This window comes from Filicampus tigris, chromosome 12 (assembly GCF_054856515.1).
Source record: "Filicampus tigris isolate MCC_2025a chromosome 12, RoL_Ftig_1.0, whole genome shotgun sequence".
NCBI lineage: Eukaryota > Metazoa > Chordata > Actinopteri > Syngnathiformes > Syngnathidae > Filicampus > Filicampus tigris.
The window spans coordinates 137,095-153,828 of NC_141228.1; the positions used below are offsets into that span (position 1 = coordinate 137,095).

A 16,734-nucleotide genomic window follows, 5' to 3' on the forward strand; every position below is an offset into this window, starting at 1 on the left:
TTCAGGACCTAAACCATTCAGTGAGTTATAGACCAGTAGCAGAATTGCTGATGAGTCATGTTTCCCACAAATGACTAAATATAAAAAGTATAAATAATTTGATTTGAAAATTGATTTTAGAACACAAATATTTGGTATCGGAGTTACCGGCATTTCGGTCTTGATCTGCATATGCCTTGTCATGTTTGGTTTGTTTTGGTTTTGGGCTTTCTTTAGTTTTGGTTGTTTGTATTTTGCTCAGTGTTCTGTTTCTGTCTCGTCATGATTATTGTGTCCACCTGTGTGCCTTCCACTCCCTAGTGTTGGCCAATCAGATCCCTCCTACCTTGTGTCTCTTGTCCAGGTGTTTCTCGTTGTCTCATCAGTATGCTTGTATTTAAGTTGCTAGTTTTTGTTCAGTTCTTGTCGGGTCATTGTCGTGTAGTCGCTGTTCTCCTAGTCCTTGTTCTCCTAGTCCTTGTTCTCCTAGTCCTTGTTCTCCTAGTCCTTGTTCTCCTAGTTCTTGTTCTCCTAGTTCTTGTTCTCCTAGTCCTTGTTCTCCTAGTCCTTGTTCTCCTAGTCCTTGTCTGTCACTTCAATTGTTTTTGAACTGAGTTACCTCTTGTCAAGTCAAGCGTCATCACCACGCCAAGCAATCGGTCAATTGCATTCCATCCATCCATCCATTATCTGTACCGCTTCTCCTCACAAGGGTCGCGGGGCGTGCTGGAGCCTATCCCAGCTGTCTTCGGGCAGTAGGCGGGGGACACCCTGAACTGGTTGCCAGCCAATCGCAGGGCACACAGAGACAAACATCCGCACTCACAATCACACCTAGGGGCAATTTAGAGTATCCAATCAACTTACCATGCATGTTTTTGGAATGTGGGAGGAAACCGGAGTGCCCGGAGAAAACCCACGCAGGCACGGGGAGAACATGCAAACTCCACACAGGGAGGCCGGAGCCGGGATCGAACCCACAACCTCTGAACTGTGAGGCGGACGTGCTAACCAGTCGACCACCGTGCCGCCCAATTGCGTTCGTTTTCTTTTCATTAAAATCCTATAAACTGTCCTCCTGCTTCGCCTCCCTACATTTGGGTCCTTCTCCACGCTAAAACCTGACATGCCTTACCCAAACATAATCCCTATCTCTTCCTTCCCTCCTCAATAATTTCTGTATTGCTACCAAAATTTTCAAGCCACCTCATGATGAGTCGTGGTTTACTTTGAGGTTTCTGACATGAAAGGATTTTTTTGTCACAATGCTGTCTTGTTGCCACCCTCTGCTGCTTTTGGAGTTCACAATAGTGCTTTGCACACATTACATTTTCTTGCCTAGCTTACTCATGTGAGGTTTAGTTTTCCGTTTTTTTAAATGCGTTTTTTTCTTTAGATATCTGGATCATTTTGAATTGAAAATTGCCATAAGTAACACTGAATTGAAAAAAAAGTTCCTACCTTGGTGGTGGTGGGAATAAGCTGAGTGACATCATTGAGGCTGTGCAAATGAGGAACCAGCTCCAACCATAAATTAACCTGAGGAAGACAGAGAACATTTAGGGAGAATAATGTATATGAATTACCTACGATCAATTTATCTATCTATACCTATAAAACATGCATGGTGGGCTCATTGAACACTCAAAATTGTCCCTAGGTATGATTGTGAATGTTTGTCTCTGCGATTTGTATCAAAATTTGATTTACAACCCCGAAGAGGTCATGATCTGCCAAAGGTCACTCTTTGCTGATGATTGATGACCTCTTAATGAGGTCATGACCTGTCAAAGGTCACTCTTAGCTGATGATTGATGACCTCTGAATGAAGTCATGACCTGTCAAAGGTCACTCTTTGCTGATGATTGATGACCTGTCAATGGTCACTCTTTGATGATCATTGATGATCTCTTAATGAGGTCATGACCTGTCAAAGGTCACTCTTTGATGATCATTGATTGATGACCCTTACTGACATTGTAATGATTTGTAGCTAGTTTGGTCATGGGTTCACATTCCAAGAAAGGTCAAGGGGGTAAAGTGATCCTGAAGGTAACTCTGGACAAAAACAGATACAACAGAATATCATTGTGTGAAGGCAAAAGCCTTCAAACATGTTATTCTACACCATTCAACTGTATTATTGTGTGAAGGCAAATGCCTTCACATATATGTTATTCTACACCATTCAACTTTATTGTGTGAAGGCGAACGCCTTCGCACGTTATTACACCATTCATCTTTATTATTATTGTGTGAAGGCCTTCACACAATAAAGTTGAATGGTGTAGAATAGCATGTGTGTGAAGGGTTTCGCTTTCACACAATGATATTCTGTTGTATTTGTTTTTGTTCAGAGTTATGTAACATATGTTATTGTACACCTTCAACTTTATTATTATTGTCATCATCATCTTCCAAACCGCTTATCCTATACAGGGTCGCGGGGAGGTGCTGGAGCCTATCCCAGCCATCAACGGGCGAAGGCAGACTACACCCCGAACTGGTCGCCAGCCACACACAGACACCGTCACTGAGCAGGAATCGATCCCTTGCTGCCCGCACACAACTCAAGCGTGTGTACCACTACACTATCAGTGACTTTTATTATTATTATAGATTCTATTTTATTCCCCGCACTTTTTTGGCGTGCTTCTACTTCCACAGTTTTCAACCGTTTCTCGCCATTCCAACTTTAATGGATTCCAAAAATTCACGGCTTCCAGGGTTCTATTTGTTTCCCCCCCTAACTTTTATGGTTCCCCCAAAATTCCCCGTTTTTCACCCCAAAAAAACCTATTCATTTCCAATGGCAAATTCAAAGTTCTACTACTTCCACATACTTCATCCGATTCACCCCGTTCGAATTTCAAATCATTTGAAAAACTCGTGCCATCGGAATTTTTTTTTTTTTGCCCCTTGCATTTACGGTTCCCCCAAAATTCACCATTTTCACCCCAAAAAAACCCCATTCATTTCCAATGGGACACTTCCCCATCTGCTGTGCTGGTTCGATTCCCGCTCATGGAGACCATTCAACTTCATCAGGTCATTCAACTTCATTCAGCTCATTCAACTTCATTCAGCTCATTCAACTCACATTACACATCACATACAATTCCTACTTCCCCAAAATTAAAATGATTCAACCTTAAAAAAACACTTACAAAATTCCAAATTACAAAATGAAAATAAAATAAACCATTCAGATTTAAAATTCACAAGATTCAGCTCATTCAACACACATTGGTTCAGCTTTTCAACACACCTGCAATTCATACTTCCCAATAATTCAAATTATTCAACCTTAAAACATATTAGCCAGTCTTACTTGCACATTCAACATTTCATATATACATCCTTCCAGTTAAGTCCCTGATGGTGTAGTGGGTGCACACGCTGAGTTGAGAGTGGGCAGCACTGGTTTGATTCCCGCTCAATACAACATTTTTCATAGAGTTCATTCAACTTCATTCTTCTTCATTAAACTTTATTCAGTATTATTCAATTTTATTCAGTCTCATTCAACTTTATTCAGCATCATTCGATTTTATTCCACTTTATTGAACTTCATTCAACTATTCAACTTCATTTCACTTTATTTATCTCACATTGGTTCAGCTTTTCAACGCACCTGCAATTCATTTCCCAATAATTCAAATTATTCAACCTTAAAACACATTAGCCATTCAGTCTTACTTGCACATTCAACATTTCATATTTACACCCTTCCAATTAAGTCCCTGGTGGTGTAGTGGGTACATCATTCAATTTTATTCAGTCTCATTCAACTTTATTCATCCATCCATCCATTATCTAGACCGCTTATCCTCACAAGGGTCGCGGGCGTGCTGGAGCCTTTCTCAGCTGTCTTTGGGCAGTAGGCGGGGGACACCCTGAATTGGTTGCCAGCCAATCGCAGGGCACACGGAGACAAACATCCGCACTCACAATCACACCTAGGGGCAATTTAGAGTGTCCAATCAACTTACCATGCATGTTTTTGGAATGTGGGAGGAAACCGGAGTACCCGGAGGAAACCCACGCAGGCACGGGGAGAACATGCAAACTCCACACAGGGAGGCCGGAGCCGGGATCGAACCCACGACCTCTGAACTGTGAGGCGGACGTGCTAACCAGTCGAGCACCGTGCCGCAACTTTATTCAGCATCATTCAATTTTATTCCACTTTATTGAACTTCATTCAACTGTATTCAACTTCATTCCACTTTATCTCACATTGCTTCAGCTTTTCAACACACCTGCAATTCATATTTCCATCCATCCATCCATTATCTGTACCGCTTCTCCTCACAAGGGTCGCGGGGCGTGCTGGAGCCTATCCCAGCTGTCTTTGGGCAGTAGGCGGGGGACACCCTGAACTGGTTGCCAGCCAATCGCAGGGCACACAGAGACAAACATCCGCACTCACAATCACACCTAGGGGCAATTTAGAGTATCCAATCAACTTACCATGCATGTTTTTGGAATGTGGGAGGAAACCGGAGTGCCCGGAGAAAACCCACGCAGGCACGGGGAGAACATGCAAACTCCACACAGGGAGGCCGGAGCCGGGATCGAACCCACGACCTCTGAACTGTGAGGCGGACGTGCTAACCAGTCGACCACCGTGCCGCCCAATTTATATTTCCCAATAATTCAAATGATTGAACCTTAAAACACATTAGCCATTCAGTCTTACTTGCACATTCAACATTTCATATTTACATCCTTCCACTTAAGTCCTTGATGGTGTAGTGGTACAAACGCCGAGCTGTAAGTGGGCAGTGCTGGTTCGATTCCTGCGCAATTCAACATTTTTCATATAGTTCATTCAACTTCATTCTTCTTTATTCAACTTTATTCAGTCTCATTCAACTTTATTCAGCATCATTCAATTTTATTCCACTTTATTCCACTTTATTCAACTTTATTAAACTTCATTCCAATGCATTCCGCAGTTTCTTTTCAGCTTCCTTCGCCTTCACACGCAATTTCTCCAGAAATTGCATTCTCTAGTTGTGTGAAGGCTTAATTAATTAATCAATATTAATCTTATTCCTCCCACTTTTTAGGCGTTCCGCAACTTCCACATACTTCATCCAATTCACCCTGTTTGAACTTTAAACTATTCAAAAAAATCATGCCATTGCTTCTCCTTTTTGTTTTCACTCCTAACATTTACGTTTACCCCAAAATTCAACTTTTTCAGCCCAAAAAAACCCCTTAATTTCCAATGGCATAATTCAAACATCAACTACTTCCACATACTTCATCCGATTCACCCCGTTCGAATTTTAAATTATTCAAAAAATTAATGTCATCACATCTTGTATTTTTTTTCACCCCTAACATTTAGGGTTCCCCCAATATTACCCATATTTCACCCAAAAAAATCCCATTCATTCTTAATGGCACATTCAACATTTCACATTTACAGCATTCCAGTTTCTAAATTTGGGAATATGGCTGTAAAACAAAAGTGGGAAAAGTGAAACACTGAAAAGTATGCAGATGCACTGAATACTAGTAAATAGTAGAATATTAATTTTGTAAACAAAATCCAAGGAACAGGAAAAACAGACTGTGGGTATTAGAATGGGTTAAATTTAGTTTTATGGCATGTTATACATCATTCATGCATAACATCTATTTGTACTGGAAAGATAAATATACTTACCTTGTTGGCACGATAGTGCTCTTTGACACGTGGCTTGAGGCCTATGTGCAGGTAAAGCTGGTCTTTCTGGTTGTAGCGTGTCCATGCCACTTCTTCAAAGCGATTGGGCTTTGTGTGGATAAATTTGGTGTCCTGGGGTACAGGCTGATTAGGGTCACTGAAAAACAGTATCAAAAAGCGAAATTTAACTTTCATTAACAGGGAACTCTTAAAATAAAAATAAAATTAAAAAAAAAGATTACATAATTCAGTTTAGTTTTATTCCATCCATCCATTATCGATACCGCTTATCCTCAGAAGGGTCGCGGGGCGTGCTCGAGCCTATCCCAGCTGTCTTCAGGCAGTAGGCGGGGGACACCCTGAATTGGTTGCCAGCCAATCGCAGGGCACACAGAGACAAACATCCGCACTCACAATCACACCTAGGCGCAATTTAGAGTGTCCAATCAACTTACCATGCATGTTTTTGGAATGTGGGAGGAAACCGAAGTACCCGGAGAAAACCCACGCAGGCACGGCGAGAACATGCAAAATCCACGCAGGGAGGCCAGGATCGAACCCACAACCTCTGAACTGTGAGGCGGACGTGCTAACCAGTGGACCACCGTTTAGTTTTATTGTTTGTCCAAATAAGGTAATGGAATGGAAACTACTTTAAATGTATCAGCAAAGGTTTTTTATCGTTTCTCAATTTTATCCATACTGAACTGGTTTTGGGAACCCAAATAAAATATTTTTTTGAAACAGGGTTCCAGACTGACTAAATTTAAAAATGTTCCATGTGTGTGCAAAACATATCCACATCTTTCCTAGGATGATAAACATGGTAGCACCGGTTCTCATATGACAACAAAAACTTGTGGATTACTGTCGAATGTTCTTTACCATCGCAGTTACGGCCATTCCAAAGCAGAAGTTGTACCTCATCATCAGTCCACACAAATTTCCCACCATTATTGTGAGTATGCTTACATTGCAGAGGCTTCTTCTTCATTGTTTTTGGTGACGTCCTGCACCAATACTGTACATTATAGCATTTCAGCATCTTTGTATGGACACACATTACTTCAAAGCCGTGGGTCGGCCTTCTTTCATGTATTCAAACTTCCATAATTCAGTACCAGTAGCACAGTTGAGGATAAAATGCAAAGTGTTATCTTCAAAAAGAGACCAAAACTATGCCAATACTCCAAAAGGTTCAAGTACAGCATCGAATTTACTTTGGTGCACCTTTCGTTCAGGTAAAACTGCCAGGTGGAATGGCTTAAGTTTGTCGGTCCTCTATTTAGGTCTTTCACACCTTTGCATTACTACAGATCTTATCAGAACTTATACATTAATTGGCACCATGGTGTGATGGTGGTCCGCATGGACAAGTATGTTAATTTGTATTTATTTTAATTTTAATTTAATTTTATTTAGTATGTTAATGTGGAGCTATAATCAGGGGTGCACATAAATTGTGTGCGGGAATGCATATGTGCTGAAAATATTAATACTCGTGCCAGATTTCAGTGCAGATTTGCATGCTAAGCATTTTGAATCTTTTCAATGTTTAAAATACCGTAATATATCAATTCTACAAGGAAATCCTTTCCACATTTATGAACTGTAAAATTAAAATAATTATTCCGTTTTTTACAATATGTTGCCTTAAAATACACACCGATTCATTGTTATTCATATTACAGATTTTTTATCTCATTTTACAGCATAATAATTTTAATTTCACAAACATTTTTTACAGTGCAGGTATGATAAGATCCTCGCTCACGGTTCTTCAAGCCTAGTCTCTTTTTTTCTTGTCTCGGTACTTGTAACTTCTAGCTGGCCGTGTCATATGTAGCCCAGTAATTTTTTAATTTTTTTTTATTGTTTGCTATTTTAATTTTGTGATAATTCTCAAAACTCGACATTTTCTGTTTAAACAATTAAAGGGTTATTTCTGTGCATTATTAATCTACATTGACCATGTTGTAAATATGCTTGTTGGTTCTGCATTGTCTGTTATAGCAAGGGGCGCTTTTATTAATGAGACACACAGCGGTTGTGCGACGTAGCTGCGCTTTCCCTGCAAAGCAGAGACAGCTTCTGTCCGGAGGGGAGATTGCTCCATTACCTATGTGAATGTAACATGATTTCTCTTGGTCCAACACAGAATAAAAAGGTGTTTGTCCTGACTCCTGGGCAACTACATCATCCATAATGCATAGTGCTATTGGCTCAATTCTCTGCTAACAAGATCGCTACATACCAACGGGCTGTGTGCTCCTCCTGATTGACGGTTCAGGTAAAATGACAGATGACAATCATCCTGGTATTTGTAACCTTTGCACCGACACCACGGACACACAGAGCCATAAAAAAGAATAGCAAATAAATGAAGTGTAAACATGTGAGACCTAATGAAACCATCGATCACGTTTTGGATCCAACAAATTATTGCCAAACAGCTAACATAAATGTGTCCATTAATTCAGATGTCTTAATGCTGACCTATTTCACATCTGCTGCATTGACATATAAATAATGACCGCTGTTAAATAAAGCAAGCAGTTACATTACAGCTCTCTACTCGCTCACTTCGTCACCTGACACATATACATCTATCTCTCCCGCGGCATCATGCACGGACGCTTTTTTTTGTTGTTGTTGGGGCCGGACCGGCAAAAAAGGGACAAGTGCCCAGCTCTGCAAATAGGTTTTTGGCCCCAGGCCAATTGTTTTCCTAACAATTCAGTCGTGTGCCAAAATTACATTTTCATCAGGCAGACCCTACTTTTCCGATGAAAAATATCGTATAATTGTCAGTTGGTATGTTACGATAACTCTGTTATATCACAGTCTTGATGTAACATTAAGATAATTATTCCAATATCATATCATATCTCACGGTATCGCAGTCAATCAAGTAATATTGCAGGAAGGTTCACGGTACACGGTTTGTACATATTCCCACAGGTTTTTGTTTAGAATACATCTTCAAATCAGGGGTGCGCAGAGACATTTGGAGAGGCATGTTATCAAAGTTAAAAAGGGGGCATATGGAATTTTTTTAATTACATGTAGAAACAATATAAATACTACAGCTGCAAACCACTATAAAGAGCCCTTGCAGCCCTGGCAACGTTGGGGTACTGGCCAGAGCTGGGCAGTCCGCCCCTGGGCCGGACCGGTCGGACCCTCTGGCCCGGCCGGATGCCCATTTTTGGGGCGGAGGGTTGGGGGGTGACAAATCTAAAAAAATGGCTGGACTAAGCATGGCGGGAAGTTGATTTTAGTCCGGCCCACTAATCGGCCCTCATGCGTGTGACGTGCTCGCGATGCGGCCAAAAATCATCTCAGCCTACTCGGTGAAAGGCTTCTTTCTAGGCTTCTTTCTACTCCCGCGTCTGCCCGAGCAACAACTGCTGTTATAGGGATTATGGTATTGCCCCTCCGCCCCCTCTTGTAATGGTATGCCCCAGTTGTAGGTGGTAGGCGCAGGTTACGTGATGTGAGAATGAGGAAATACAAACACGCTTGAGCGCACGTTGCTGTCTCACATGTTGCGATGACATACAGTTTCCCACATGGAGACGGACAAGCCATGCAACCCGTTGCTGCTGCTGCAAAGTCCCATCACCCAAAGTAAACGAGCTACTCACCCACGTTCCCACCTTCCAGATCGTTTTCGCAATAAGATTAAATGCATCGTCTAGTCATCCCTTTATGGTTGTAGCAAGCACGATATGCTTTGTTGTCGCTGTCTTTTTGAAGTGACGCCCCCCGACTTGTTTCAAAACAATTTGTGTCCACGAGTATATTCAGACGCTAGCACATCAAGGTGGAGTTCATGCACTTTTTCTGCCGTTCACTACTTTCGGGAATATGCCAAAGCAAACCTGCAGTGTATAGTTGTTTGCTGGTATGCTTTTATTTTGAAGGCCAGGAAGGAGGGGAAGTGTGCAAAACAAATAAGTAACTTGACTACGACTTCTGCGACTTCTTCTTCTACGACTCTTCTCTATAATTATTGGACCCAAATAATTATACAATACGACAAATCCAACACTGGGGCTCACAATGCAAGGAAGCACCCAGTTGGGTAAATACTACTGGCATTTGAAGCGTGTCCACAGCGGGTTCGAGTAAACTAGCCAGCTAATGATCCTTAAAAAGCCTCTGACTTTAGTGGCCCTCCCGCAGCGACGTCAATCACGGACCCTTTTTTTGTGTTTTTTTTGGGGTCAGGGGGTGACAATGTTTATGAATATGGCAGGAGGGTCGCGGCCGGAAGGGTACCCAAGTCAAGGGTGGAGGATCGCGGCCGGACCGGCAAAAAATGGTCAAGTGCCCAGCTCTGGTACTGGCGCGTTGGGATACTCGCACATTGGAAATTGAATTTTTTAAATAGCTATTTTGATATAATATGACCTCTTTAAAAGGTAGAATATTGGGCAGATTTTGAAAAGAAAATTAAAAATGGCCGATTTCCTTTTGAGACTTTTTGTAAGTCTTGGGTCGGTCTAAAATTGTACTAGAACTTGGTGAAATGTACAGCCTCAAAAGTAGTGTTGTTTTCTTGGCCAAGGCCACAGCTTTTTGTGAAATGAAGGCCAAAAAACTCTTCCCAACAAATATGAGGTAAATCTGGTCAACCTACAAGGAGAAAAACATCAAAGAAAAACATAATTCCTTTAGCCAGTAGGTGGTGCTACCACTACGATGAAAAATAAGTATGTAAATGTCTTCAGGCCTGGACTATTATCAAATGAGAAAGTGAGAAAGTTTTAGAAGAAATAATCCTGTGCGTCAAATTACAACACATTTGCTGTCAAGGCAACAGACTTTTAGGCCTTGTCTACACGTAGCAGTTTTTTTTTAACAAACTTTATCCCGCCCTGGGCGGCGCGGTGTTGCAAGAGGACTTCTGCCGCGACGGCAAGGTGCCTCGAATAGAACAATGTTCTATTTGAAAGCGGTATCGCCGTCAGACAAGCGCCTCCAATAGGAGAGGGGCAGGCGGAGTAATCTCGCGTTATATTTGCAGACTCACACAGGTAATTGAACGAAGACAATGGAAGGAACCTTGATAAATTTCGTGGCTCAACTTTTCGAGCTTTGGGACACAACCAAACAATCCTGCCGTGACATTTTCAAGAAACAGCAATGGATGGAGGTGGCAAAAACGCTGGATGTGCCAGGTTGCTTGAAAATGGATCGAGGCAAAATGTGACTCAAAGTTGATGAACAAACAAACCAAACAAACATAATTGGTATATGTGTATACATACGGTACATGTGGCCACATATCTGGTATGTTATTATAAAATCCAGATTAGATGCAACCATACCCCTCCCCCCCCACACTTTGGGCCAACTTTCTGCAGGAGACTTTCAAACTGCTCTCTGCTCAGTCTGAAATACATCTCTAATCTGTCATCGAAGAACTTCAGCTCACGAACGTGGTTGAACTCTCTGAGTTGCCGCCGAGCCACAAGCAGTGGATGAACCCAATTCCTTTTTTTCCTTGCCGCTCGCCTCCTCCTTCTCCCTCTCCTTCAGAATGAGCATGGCCCATTGGCCAGGGCTTTCTTTTGCATCAATGAAAGATGCATCTTGACTATAGGTGCGATGTACCACGATGCATAACCAACAGCTCTCTGTTTACTTCCTCTTTTTTTTTGTTGAGAACTTTATTGATGATTTGATTTATAAACATTTGAAACGCACAATTGTTTAAAACAAGATAAAACAAATGAGCAACACACTTAACAACAGGAAATGAGAAAAAGAAAGCAGTAATATTGCGACATACACATAATATCATTATTCGTTAATTTCAAAGTATTTGTGTATAGATTGAATTGTACAAAGCATATTTTAATATTTGGAAGGTATTTGGAAACGTATACTTCATTGTTGGCCACATTTTCTGTGTCAGTCCGCCAAGACCTCATTAGATTATTCTGCCATCTCCTCCTATTGGAGGCGCTTGTCCGCTGTCACGGCGACGATGGTCTCGAGTAGAACATGTATCAATACAAGACACCTTGCCGCCGCGGCAAGAGTACTCCTGCTGCCTTCCGTGGTGCCCGCCCCTCACCACATACACAATGAATGGGTTTGACGACGGCGCGCTGCACCCTGCTCAATGCGGTGTAAATGGGGCTTAAGACCTACAAAAATGTCATTTATAGCCATGTGCTAAACCTTACAGGAAGTCAACGATTTTGAATTCACTTTGAAATGTGTCGCAATTTTGTGGGACCTTCAGAGTGTTCAGATTTTAACGAACTCAGAGAGAATTCATTTGATCATGTTCAAACTATGCATACTTCATCTAAAGATGCTAAGATGAAAAGTTATTGAAAGCTTTTTATTTCATCACATGCTGTTGCCATGACAAAGCAATGGTTATGAAGAAAAATGATGCTGTTTTTGAGGGTCTAATCCTGGGCGAAAACTCATGAAACTTTGCACACACATTAGACCTGCAATGAAAATAAATATTTTAGAGATTTCTTGTGCTATTTCCCCAAACTACCTCTAGCGCCCTCTACAATTCTTTAACCAAGCTTTCCCGATTCCACGTTTCACATAGCCCTGTGAAAATTGGAAGTCATATGCTAAATCAAACATGAAGTCCGCCATTTTGGCTTTATATTGAAATTTTACACATATTACCTTTTATATGTGATATTTTAACAAACTCCTCCTAGAGATTTTATCCGATCATTTTCAAACTTTCGGTGTTTTATCTAAACATGTTTAGGATGGGGACTTCCGGCCGCTTGCTCAATGGAGTCACGTTTATGCGCGCTCCCTAATTTTTATAACTTCTACTTGGTTTTTTGCCTATTTTGATTTGATTTTTGTTTATTGTTGCCCGCGTTGAAGTGGTTTGCGCTTGCTACAATGTCGAAAAAGGCAAAGAAAGAGGAACAAGAACATCGGGAGGACTTGGCTAGCATTACTAGTACAATCACCGTGCTGTTAACTACGAAGCTAGCGGAGCACAAAGCAGAATTTTTGGCGGAGATTGAAGACACCAGGTACGAGGCTAAACTGGACAGTGTTCAAACAGCTGTTGATGACCACAAAACCAGCGTATTTCCAGCTTGGAACAGTCTTGCGAATGCCTCCAGCACAGATCTCGTCGCTATTCAAGCTTTGGCCGCTGATAATGCTAAGCTAAAAGCTACAGTGATGGATCTCGAAAGCCTAAGTCGTAGGCACAATATTCGAATATTGGGTCTCCCGGAGAACATTGTAAGTTCCACCAAGCCGACAGAGTTTTTCGGCTCTGACGTTTTGTCATCGCCACCGGAGTTGGACAGGGCTCATCGCACACTAGCTTCCTTCCAGTCAGCCGCGGTCCGTGGTCGTATGTTTTCACAACTTCCAAACTCGGGAACGTGTGGTACAGGGGGCTCGCAGGCTGAGAGGCAAGTTGAAATACAAAGATGTCCCTGTTTTTTTTGTTGTTGATTATTGTACAGGCAGCAACATTATTTTCAAATTGTTATGGCTCCTTACTTGAACATTTTTATTTACGATGGTTAAATTACTTAATGGACAATGCTTATTCCTCCTTTTTTCTTTATTTTATATTTACTTATGTTTTTGTTTACGATACCCGTCTGAGGCCTTCTTTTAATATCTTTGTCTACTCTATTTATTTTTGTTTGGTGATATTGCCATCATCTTATTGTCTTGGCATTTGGGAGTCGCGTTTTGCGGTTTGTGTTGGGAGTTTATAGTTGGTGCTGTAGACACCTTTGTGTATTGGACACATCGTTTTTTTTTTTACATATGGGGGTTGTTTGTTGCCAATGGGGTTCTTTGCTGTTTGATATGGTACTGTGTGTGTATGTGGCTTGTCATTATTGTATTTTATTTTACTATTATTATTGTTTATTCAAAATGGTTTATATTGCTTATTTTTTTGTTCTTTTTCTCCTTTTCAAATACTATATTTGTTCCTTCCTTGTGCTCAGAATCCTACCAGTATTCACGAGTACACCTTGACAAATTCTCACCCTTGAGGTATGCTCTCTGTTCACAATATGTTTGGATTCGTCTCGTGGAATGTGAAGGGGATGGGGATGGGGACTGCTACAAAGCTGGGGTGAGTAATGGTTCACTTGACCCAGCTTAAGGCTGATATGTTTTATCCAAGAGACTCACATGCTTAATAAGGACTTGATGTGTGACTTAAGAAGGCTTGGGTTGGGGTACCACTCTACATTTAACAGTAAGGCACGGGGTCTTGCTATTTTTATCAGAAAAGGCATTACTTTTGTGATGGATAAGTCTGTTACCGATATAAATGTACACATTGTATGTTATGGTTTCTGGAACTCTTCATGGTGCTTCTCTTTTACTAGTTTGTGTTTATGGCCCTAATTGGGTCAATAGTTCTTTTTTTATTATGGGCGGTGATTTTAACCTTGTTCAGGACCTGGTGCTGGATCGTTCATCTAATAAGGGAGTTCCGTTGATGCGGTCGGCAAGGACTGTGCTGACCCTTTCTCAGCAATGTGGTCTTACTGATCCTTGGATGCATACATTTTCGAATGCTAGGACTTACTCCTTCGTTCTCATGTTCACCATACGTACTCACGCATTGATTTTTTTTCTTTTAGATGTTCAATTGCTTTCAAAGGTCGTCTGTGTGGACTATCACAGCATTGCAGTACCTGATCATGCACCAACGTACATTGATTTGGCTTTGTTTACTGAACTGGCTCACCTAAAATCAGGAGGTTTAATTCTGTGCTTCTGGCAGAAGAATGTTATAAAAAATATATACAATCTCAGATTTCTTTGTATCTGGAGGTTAATGACTCCAATAACTCCTGACCGGATGTAACTAGGGGCATTTTTTGGGAGGCATCTAAAGCCTATATCAGAGGCCAACTCATCTCTTTTGTCTCTAATAGGAAAAAAGAGGATGATTCTACTATTTCTGGGCTTCTTAGGGACCTTAAAGTGGTTGACGAACAGTATTCTATTAATCCCGATCCCTCTCTCTATAAACAGTGTGTCACTTTAGAGGTGGACTTTGATCTAGCTTCCACCACAAATGTCAGGATTTCACTTTTGAAATCCAGACAGCGTTTTTAGGAGTCTGGCAATAAAGCAGGGAAGGTTCTTTCACATCGGGCAAGGGTTGAGGCATCTGCTAGAGTAATCCCAGAAATAAAATCTGCTTCAGGGGCTACCATAACGGATCCGAGCAGCATAAACCATGCCTTTGCAGAGTTTTATGCCACTCTTTACACTTCAGATGTTCCTTCCCCTCCCGATGTCGTGCTGGACAAACTTGAGTTCACTCAAGTAGATAATGCTAAAGTAGAAGTTTTAGGTGCCCCTATCACGCTTGTAGAGGTCCAGGAGACTATTGTCTCACTCCAGAGCGGCAAGGCCCCTGGACCTGATGGTTTCACTGTTGAATATTATAAGACTTTTTCATTTTTGTTTTGTCCCATCTTGAAGACATACAATACAATGAAGCCTTTGCCCTTGTCCGTCTCCCTGATACCCTGTCAGAGGCCACCATTTCATTACTTCTTAAGAAGGACAAAGATCCCTTGATTTGTGGCAGTTATAGGCCTATTTCTCTTTTAAATGTTGATTTTAAAATTCTTTCAAAGAGTCTTGCCTCTCGACTGCAGCGCGTCTAACCATCTATCATTGGACCAGATCAGACTGGCTTCATGCCTGGTAGACAGTCTTCATCCAATACCAGACAGCTTCTCAACATCATCACTTTTAAAAGTTCCTTGGAGTTGGAGGTTGTGGTGTCACTCGACGCAGAGAAGGCCTTCGACAGGGTTGAATTGGGCTTTTTGTACAGAGTTCTGGCCAAACTTGGGCTGGGCAGGGTTTTCTTAGACTGGGTCAAACTTCTTTATTTTTCTCCGAGGGCTTCGGTCCGGACAAAAAATATGTTGTCTCATTATTTTCCTTTACTACATCGTGGCACTAGGCAAGGCTTCCCGCTTTGTCCTTTATTTATTTTGGTAATAGAACCTTTAGCCCTTTGGCAACGCTCAGAGTCTGACTTCATAAGCATCACACGTGCGGATACAGTCCATAAGGTCTCTTTGAATGCAGATGATCTTCTTCTCAATGTCTCAGATCCTGTTTCCTCTTTCCTTATAATTTGCAGTTTTGAATGAATATGGATATAGTATCTCAACACTTGGGACAACAACAGGGAAAAATATTTTACGTTTTCGAAACACTATATGATGGGGGCTGAGCGTCAAACTTTACGTTTCATAATTCCTTCTTAACGAAAGATTCTGGGTTGTACGTTTCACCTACATCAATGAAAATTTGCTGATATACGTAACAGCCTAAGTCTTACAAAAATGTCTTTTATAGCCATGTGGTAAACCTTACAGGATGTCAACCATTTTCAATTTACTTTGGAATTGTCACAACTTTTTGTGACTTTCATAGTGGTCATATTTTAACGAACTCCTCCTAGAGCATTTATCCGATCGTCTTCAAACTTTGCATGCTTCATCTAAAGATGTTTAAGTTGAAAAGTTATTTAAATCTTTTTACTTCATTGTCCAGGAAATGAGTAATGAGTATTTGAATGTACAACTTTGGACCCTTTTTGCACGTTTACAGGGGTCATACATTTGCCCCAAGTCCAAGATGGTTCACCTGAGTGACTTCAAATTTGGGTTGTACCATGTCATCACGTTGGATAACAATACGGAAACATATTTTATGTTTTCGAAACACTATATGACGGGTGCTGAGCATCAAACTTTGAGTTTCATAATTCCTTCTTAACGAATGATTCTGGGTTGTACTTTTTACCTACATCCATGCAAATTTGCTGGTATATATAATAGCCTAAGGCTTACAAAAATGTTTTTGGCCTTCTGGAACTTGACTCACATAATATTTTCTTCGAAAGATTTCTCACATTTGATAATAGTCCAAGCCAAAAAACATCTACAAAATTACTTTTCATCGTATTGGTAGCACCACCTACTGGCTAAAGTAAGTACATGTTTTATTCTTTTATTTTTTATCTTGGCAGGTTAACCAGATCTACCTCATAA

At 41.1% G+C, this 16,734-nt stretch overlaps 1 protein-coding gene across 9 annotated transcripts in view; it reads right to left on the reverse strand.

Annotated features, from left to right (window-relative positions):
* The window catches only part of nlgn1 (neuroligin 1), a 282,639-nt gene that overhangs the window by 45,057 nt on the left and 220,848 nt on the right, over positions 1-16,734 (reverse strand). For all 9 annotated transcript variants that reach the window (XM_086048405.1, XM_086048403.1, XM_086048412.1 and 6 more), the window contains 2 exons: positions 5,660-5,816; positions 1,441-1,518 (listed from right to left, as the gene is read on the reverse strand). In XM_086048405.1, coding sequence (XP_085904531.1) covers positions 1,441-1,518; positions 5,660-5,816 — 235 coding nt within the window. The remainder of the gene's footprint in view (positions 1-1,440; positions 1,519-5,659; positions 5,817-16,734) is intronic.